This window comes from Tiliqua scincoides, chromosome 9, assembly GCF_035046505.1.
Source record: "Tiliqua scincoides isolate rTilSci1 chromosome 9, rTilSci1.hap2, whole genome shotgun sequence".
NCBI lineage: Eukaryota > Metazoa > Chordata > Lepidosauria > Squamata > Scincidae > Tiliqua > Tiliqua scincoides.
Window position 1 is genome coordinate 22,494,575 of NC_089829.1, and position 8,997 is coordinate 22,503,571.

Here is an 8,997-nt window from a genome sequence, read left to right on the forward strand (position 1 = left end):
AATCTCCCCAAGCATGAGGTCAGTGGCAAACAGCAACAAAAGTGTTAAAATTTTCTTATGTTTTTATATCGAGGTTGGTTGGAGTCCGAGCTGGTACATTTTTACAGACTCCACCCAAAATTGCTTCCAACTCCAGTCCTGGTGATATGGAATGGGAGGGGAAATGAGAATTGCCTGACAATATTAGGGCAATATCAGGGCAAGAGGGAGAGCAGTTTTGCAAGCACTGGAATGGTGGAAGAATGCCCAGTCCCACTGAGGGAGAAAAACCTCTCTTCTTTTCTGTCCCCAAGGTGTCCGAGAAGAAAAGGAAAGAACGTTTCTGTTATTCTGTGGCTAGGCTTTTGCAGGATGACACAGATTCCTTTCTTTTCCCAAAAAAATCTAGGCCTGGTTTTTGCAACTCTTATCCGGCAGTAGTGAGAGGAATGTTTCACTGCTAGAATCCCTCCCCCAAGACAGGCCACAGAGTTTTTTGGAGACTAGTAACTCAAACCCTTGCCAGATTACAGTCTTTTTCTGTGTGATAGTAAACACAGCCCACATCAGCAAATCCATCAATGCCACTGCTTTAGTCTGCCTGCCAAGTCAAGACTTGGTTGACTTAGGATATCCACAGATAGGTGGCACGTGTGTGATAGTGGTCAGTTAGGTTTACTTTATCATTCCAAGTACATAAAACTAGTTGCCAGTTCCTTTGGAATGGATCTGGTTCATCAGGCAGTTGTGTTAGAACACCTCTGCCAAGCTTAGATTTAATTCCAGTTTATTAACCCTCTTCTGTAGCAGGCACCAATTCAGAACATATACAGACTCTATGGCCCCAGACAAAAAGGAGAAATAGAGGTGAATGTCATCCACATATTGAGGGCACCCAACTCCAAATCCCCAGGCAACCTCTTCCAATGGTTTCAGAAAGCCGTTCAACAGAATGGGGGACAAGATGGAAACTTACAGGACTCCACAGGCAAAGAGACAAGCAGTCACCCATAACTACCTTCTATGACCACCCAACAGGTAAGAGCGGAATCACTTTAATACTGTGCCTCCTAGGCCCATCCCCATCAGGCAGTCTAGAAAGGTGCATGGTCAACAGCAGCATTCCATCTGCACAGACCCTTTCCATGGTTGTGTGATGGTGCTTCTGCAGCGCTAGCAATGATGTCAGCATCACAGTGGACTTCCAGGAAGCCAAGCTCTGTAGCCACGCAGCTAGGCGGGAACACCGGTCAACAGAATCACAAGTCGATGAGAGGTGCAGTCCAACCAACCGAGAAACACTCTTCCTGTCCTGTTCCTGGTGCAGACTGTTGACCAGGATGGCCAAGGCCATTTCTGTCTCAAAACAGAGCATGCACTCTGATTGAAAAGGATCAAGATACTCTGTATAAGTCAAGAAAGCCTGAGTTTAACCATCGCTACAAGCACAATCACTAAGCCCAAGAATGAAAGAGATGGGCTGGTTGTTCTCTAGAGTGGTGGGGCTTAAGGATTCCCCCCCCCCATAAAGGTCTAACAACTGTCTGCTTCAGTGATAGTGAAACCTCCCCTATTCCTCAGGGAGACATTCACTCTCTCTACCACCCAACCAGCCAGCCCCTCATTGGCTGCTTTAATCTATCCATATCTTCATATCTTCTTTGATAAGCGTTTCTTCTACTGTAGTATGTCATGGCAGTCAGTGGCTTCTGTATTATGGGAAATGATACTTGAGGGTAGTTTATTAAAATAATTTACTTCTTTGCACATATTTATGAGTTTTGGGGAACTGTGGAAACTTCTGCCCTTTCACTCCAGTTGAGAGTTTACCTAGACAGGTTGAACAGGAGTGGTCAGCCAGCATTTCAGACAGGAAGCCTCAAGCCGCACATCTCCCACAACAGGCTTCTCAGAGTTCTCAGGCTGGTGAATGTAAAGCTTCGTAATCACTTTTTGCAATATTTACAGGTAAGTTTTATTTGCTCGTTTCCCTTATTTCCCCCACCCTCTCTCTCACACACCCTCCTTTAGGCATAAACAATTGCAATGTACGTGTGACAGGAAACATCAACACCCCACTCTCCTTAAACACTGCCTTGCTCTGTTCCCTATGCGCAAAACATTTTTTAGAGATAAATGCAGCAGACACTGTGCACAGAAAAACGTTCAGGGCAAACCAAGCCCTGTCAAACAAGCAACCCTAAATCCTATAGACAACTCCACTGCAATCACCCTCAACGCACTCCATAAGCAGTTTAGAATACTGTATATGGAAGTTACGTGCCAATTACTGCCCACATGAATTTAACAAAATATACCAAATGCCTCAAAGACAACTGTGAACCAAACAAGATCCAAAAAATTTAACAGTAGCTTGTCACTTGCAAACATCACCACATCTTCCCAGACTTCAGGGCTTATAATTATGCTAGCCTAGCAGCATTGATTTCTGAAGAACTGAATATAAGAACAGACAAATGCTGGCTTCTGTAGTCACTGCAAGAGTCTGTAACCACAGCAAAAATATACTGTGTATTCAGAGACATGAACACATCACAAATACCCTGAGACTCCTCTAGTTCTGGTGAACTGCAAAATCTAGTTGTGGCAGTGGTGACAGAAGCTATACATGATGAGGTGGCCATTATCTTCCATCTCAGATTTGGAATCCACAACTTGCATACCTGCAAGCATGACTAATGCAATACAGTACTATATGAGGCAATGAGGCTTCATGATTGATTGGTGAGAATACTCCAGGCAAATTCCCATCCCTTTGTACATTAATATTTTTCTAACTTAAAACACTATTCAACTACAGTATAATGACTGCTTAAACTACTACAAAAGGGCAAGTTAGTTATTATATGAAACTGCAGCTTCTTTTTTTAAAGTTACTATCTGCCAAAAAATTAGATCTCAAATACTCACATTCAGGAAGCAGATGCAGTTAATGAAAATGTCATGAAAAATAACCAAGTTCTAACTTCTTTGTGACAAATAAGTTTCTAACTGCCTTTGGAAAGTTGTACACTTTTAAAAACACATAAGAAAAGGAAGAAAAATCTTCAGAAATGCCTCAAAGTAGCCACGTTTAAGTAGCAAATCCAATTTCAACATAACAGATCCAGACAGTTACTCTACAATAATAATGGGAGATTTCAAACACAAGTTCAATGCCCATGTTCTAAAATAATTGAGAAACAATTATTCAAGGGTGACATTCTCCTGTAAGACTCACATATGCAAGCAGTGTCTATTGTCGATTTAATTTCTGCTCAATGTCGCATATACATAACAGGGACCAGATGTGTACACCTGCGGGCCAGGCAAAAATGGGTTAATAGCTTGTACCTCAAGCACAGCACTCTCTCTTATGAACAAGTGCAAAACTCAGCACAATACCTGCAAATCACATGGTTTCATTCTTACTGTCTCAGCCAATATGGACACATTCCAATTAAAGATTTCTTTCCCTGGCTTACTACTGTATTTCTGTGACCCTTAACAAAAGCCTGCAACCCTCCAGCTATAATAAAATTCACTCCATAAACACAAAGTTGTACTGCCAACCATACAAATAATTTCATAAGAATTACATTCATAGTTCGATACAAGTTTGTTTGGCTCTAAACTCCACTTGATTTTATTCAATTTTTACAATAAACACCAATGCTCATAATTCCTCACTGCTTCTATAGCAAAAGATGTGTGGGACCTCTCGCCTACCAAATGAAAATACCAGAGAAGGTGATTGTGGTATAACACATCACACAGAGCTGCAAGTTTTAACTGGTAGATCAATTCACAAAAGCTTTGGTTGATTAATTGGTGCAAGCAAGTTTTTACTTGTTCATCTCTAAGGCTATTTTGTCTCTGGTGTGTTACTACAATGGGAAGTGAGAATATTAAAAATAGCTTTTCCTTCTTGCAATGAGGGGCAGCCCTATTTATTGTAAGTTAAGAAGTTCTATAAAATGCATTGCAAATGTTTTTAAACCAACATCTCCTTTACTTCACTTGTAGATCCTTTGGTAGTACTACTAGATTGCAAAATCAGGCAAAAATGGAGAGATGATTAGCAACACCTTTGAAATAATGGCTTTGTAAGGTATGAAAAGTGGAAGGTAGTTATATGAAAAAAGGCCACACAAGAACTGCCCACAGAAAAAAATGCCTTAACCCAGCGATTTCCAACCTTTTTCATTTCAGGTGGGTCCCTATTCATTTCAATATTTTATTTTTAATATATTAGACTTGATGCCACCATGGTATGTGACTGCATTTGGGGAAATGTTACAGACCTATATTTTTAACAAGCTACTATGCATATCAGCCATTTTCAACCACTGTGCCATGGCACACTGGTGTGCCACAAATAGTCCCCAGGTGTGCTGCGAGAATTTGGGAGAGGGCCATTTATTAGTAGGGTCAATGGGGGATGTGAGCCCCCACTGACAGCATGGTGTGCCTTGTGAGTTGTTAAAAAACTGATGGTGTGCCTTGACCATTTTAGTGCCTTGTCAGTGTGCCATGAATGAAAAAGGTTGAAAAATCACGGATCTATATTCTTTTAATAATGACAGTAAACGGGACTTACTCTTGGGTAAGTGTGGGTAGGATTGCAGCCTATGATTGTTAAGAAATTTCCTGCTTGATGATGTCACTTCCAGTCATGACATCACTTTCAGTGGGTCCTGACAGATTCTCATTTTAGAAAGTAGGTCTCTGTGCTAAATGTGTGAGAACCACTGGACTATGCTATTGTGAAAGTAGCTGAATTGATTTTCAGCATTTTTAAAGACATGTTTCTTTGTCTTTATAGTATCATGAATATTTCTCTGTTATAATAATGATGTTCCTATAATTAATTTTAATATTTCTGCAATCTTAATCAAAGTTAGTCTTCTGTTCATGCTATTTTATCCTGAGAGGACCTGTTCCTCAGAGCTTTTAAGCAGAATTCATCATAATGCTAATATATTCACTTAAATATTTAAAAATTGTACCACTTAAATACCTACGTGCAACCAACATTCTCAATTACATTTATTTAAGTGTGTTCCGTTTGAGTAATATTTGCCATCACTCAATCAAAATGTTTTCAAAAAGCAAACACTTTAAGATTAAGGTTATTTGCTTGGTCACAACCACCAAGTACTTCATGTATATAACTGATATAAGAGCCCTAAGACAAACAAACAACAATTATCCATGGGTATTTCAGAATAAGTTTACCAAAGATTAGAAACTGCTAGTGAGTATCCTGGAAGGATGTTACCTTGGGGGGGGGATTCATACCCGAAGGGACTAAAATTTGGCTTTGAAGGGCTCATACAATGCAAACAGCTCATGCCTATAGAATAGATAAAGCTGGCAAGCACTACTAAATCTGTTTACAAAAATAAGATTTGATACAGAATCACAGAAACACATTGCACATAGATGTTTTGTATCTAAACAAAGAAGAGATTACAAACAAAGACAAGACACAACCGTAGCCCAGTAAATTAGTGATACTAGCCAAAATCCCAGCACACAAGGGACCTCATAAACCCAAGACCCTGACAGCAAGACTTCTAAACTCACCAAAATTCAAGATGACACCCTTTGGAATGGCTGATACATTAACAGCCCACCTTGGATCAGATCTCAAGTTGGTGCTGGGACTGGTAAAGCTATTGCCACCAGAATATTAGCACCAAATATCTATTTGAATAGAAACCAAGTTCATTTCTCAGCAGAACAGAACTTGAACATATCAGTTTTACAGTTGCTCAACATTATCATGAACCCCTGGCAAGACTACCACATAAGAGTTCTTATACTTTGGTGAGGAGGGGCCAAGCTCAGGGCAGATAAAAAAACAAGACCAATGTCATGCCCAAAACTAGTTTTTCACAGGAAATAGCATTCAAGTACCTTCAACCTGCTTGGACTTATTTTCCAGCCTTGTCTATTTTTTTGTTTACACTCTTGAACCAAGAAAATTGAAAACAAAACTAAGCAGATAAATGCCACTGTTCTAGTCATCTGTAGCTTTACACATCTTTCTTAAACCAATCTCTCTTAATTCTGACCTTTGGCATATTTTGGCAACAAAAGTCCATATTTACTAAGCACTTTTTTTTTGCAAGTCATGTACCTGTATTCTTCTCCCCAAATGTCTCCAGTTTCTAATTACAAAGTAGAGCAAACGAAAACTTCTGTATGATGCCACAGGATTCCAACCTCAGTTAGTAGACAAGCAATCCCTCCATTAGCTGCTGTCTGCACAGAAGATGGCTTTCAAAGCCAACCCTGGTTAAGGAAGAAGTCAGTCTGCTCATTTCACCCACAGCTCTAAATAACAGTAAGAGTAAGAGAAGTTCAATCACAGCTTCTACTTCTAGCTCTCATGGTAGGTGAAATCCCATCATGCTAGGGATGCCAAAGGAAGACACAGCTTAATATACTTTCCATTCAGAGACTCATCATGTCTCATTTACCTTCTAAGTAACAGTAATGCAATAACACACAGAGTTTCCCCACTGAAATGAAAGCATGGATGATGCAAACTTCTGCTTTCTCACTCAAACTGGAAAGAGCTCACCCCCAACCTCAACAACTGTCCATACTTTTTACAGTAGTCCTCAGTATATTTTAAGAGCCACAGACCTGTTTTATCACATCAGAACAAACAAACAACAAAAGTCAAATCACATGTTAAAAGTTCACAACAACTGAACTAGAACTCTCTTATACAAATTACGGCAAGGTCTGAATGCCCTGTTTGCCCTAGCTCTATATTTTTACCCCAGGGCTCTCCATTAGCCTTTTGGTGGCATTGCTCAGACATTACAATCTACATGTGAAAAATACAAACTGCATGAACTGACATACACTCACATACACTCACTCACTGTCTGATTCACTGACAACAGGATTTCAAATGCATTAAAGTTCCAGATTCCACAAGATGGCGAGGCTGACCTATGCTCCTAGTACACTCAATTATGTTTTCCTTGGGTGCATGCATGGAAATAACTCCTGTATGTTGTGTAGAAAAAAGAAAAAAAAGCTTAGGTAGTAGTCTAGAGTTTACAGGTGCTTGTTTTGATACAACAAAAATATTCTTACTTTTTAGTTATTCTACTTCTTGTTATGATACATTGTAGATTATGGAGCTCTGTAAGCCACCTTAAGCAATTGCTTTGGCATAGGAAAGGGAAATATAATTTTTTCAGATAAAATAAATAATATTTTTAAAAATACTTTTTGTAGTATGTACTAAATCTTATTTTTTTATATTTTAAGAAAACCTACTGGATTTTTATTTTTTAAATTTCTACTGCATGTCATTCAAGGCAAGTATTTTTTTTCATAAATACTACACAATGCACTCTCTATTTTTCCAGAAACATAGCCTGGGGGGGGGGGAAGAGAAGTGTGGCAATTTGGTTGGATGTGTCAGGAAACTGACACTGACTGTTATTTTGGGAATAGCACATTTTAAGAGGTGAGCTCCATGGCCTCACTCAGTGCTTACTTGATCCCTCCCTTGATGATCAGGGAGGAAAAAGGGGGGGTCACCAGGCACAATGAGAGAGGCAGCAAGAGCTGCACTACAAAGCCTGCATTTAGAACATTTTAGGGAATCCTTTTTCCCCCTTTTGAGAGCCCAAGTTAACGGGGCTTACTCCCAGGTACCTGTGGCTAGGATTGCAGCCTCACAGCCCAATCTTATGCATATACACTCAGAACTAAGTTCCATTATAGTCAGTGGGGCATACTCCCAGACAAGTGTGGATATGATTGCAGACTCAGAGCCCAATCCTATGCATACGAAGTCCCTATAAGAAGTCCCATTATAGTCAATGAGGCTTACTCTCCAGTAAGTATGGATAGGATTGAGCTCTTGTCTACAGAAGTAAGCCCTGTTACGGTCAGTGAGACTTACTCCCAGGTAAGTGTGGACAGGACTGAGCCCATGTCTACTCAGAAGTAAGCTCTGTTACGGTCAATGGAACTTACTCCCAGGTAAATGTGGACAGGACTGAGCCCCTGTCTACTCAGAAGTAAGCCCCGTTACGGTCAGTGGGACTTACTCCCAGGTAAGTGTGGGCAGGATTAGGGATACAGCCCTAGTTGTCACACCCTCCTGAGAGGAGCCCAGGGCGACGACACACCAGCTGCGCCCGAGTCTCCACAACCACCCTGCAAGGTAGGCTGGGGCGAGCGGCCCAAGGTCACCCAGTGAGGCGAGGGCGCCGCGAAGGGGGGCAGGAGGGGAGGGGGCGGGTCCGTGGGCAGGGAGCCCCCACCCCAGTCAGTGTGAAGGAGGTACTGCTGGTCTCCAGGAGCCCCCACCGGCGCGGGGCGGGGCGGACCGGGGGCGCCACCGCCAGCACAGGGAGATGCATTCCTGGGGGGCGGGGAGGCAGGCGGGCGGCCCGGCCCGGCCCGGCCCGCCGCGCGGCTCACCCTTGGAGTAGAGGGACTTCGGGGACTCGAGGTCGAGGTCGGCGCTGAGCAGAGAGATGAAGTCCGAGGGCATCGCAGCTCCGCGACCCGGCCCGGCCTAAGGCGGCGGCAGCTGAGGAGGCTTCGGACGGCCTGAGGGGGCCGGGGCGCCGCGCGGGGCCGGGAGGCTCGGGCTCTCCGCCGCTGCTGCTTCTCGTCGCCGCTCCTGACAGGAATCCGGTGGCCGTCGCCGTTGCTGCCACCCAGCGGGACCGCCCCCTCTCTCTTCGGGCACTGCGCATGCGCCGCTCGGCTCCGAAGCAGCGGAGAGGGGACCCGGTGAGGGGGGGAGTAAAAAAAAAAAAAAAACCCGCGCAGACCCAGTGTGCGCATGCGCAGATCCTCGCGGCTCAAGAGGCTTCAAAGGGGTGCCCACAGAGGTTGGCGCGTGCGCAGTTGGCGAAAGGTGTTCGGTGGCAACACGCGAGAGCGATGGAGCGGCGCATGCGCAAAAAATCATCGGCTTTTCAGGAGCGTTATGCGCATGCACAGCTTTTCCGGCCCTTCTTGCACGGA

At 43.1% G+C, this 8,997-nt stretch overlaps 1 protein-coding gene across 1 annotated transcript in view; it reads right to left on the reverse strand.

Annotated features, from left to right (window-relative positions):
• NFAT5 (nuclear factor of activated T cells 5) overlaps positions 1-8,690 on the reverse strand; it is a 59,047-nt gene extending 50,357 nt beyond the window's left edge. Inside the window, exon 1 of the mRNA XM_066636907.1 lies at positions 8,443-8,690. Coding sequence (XP_066493004.1) covers positions 8,443-8,515 — 73 coding nt within the window. The 5' untranslated portion in view covers positions 8,516-8,690. The remainder of the gene's footprint in view (positions 1-8,442) is intronic.
• Positions 8,691-8,997: the final 307 nt, after the last annotated feature.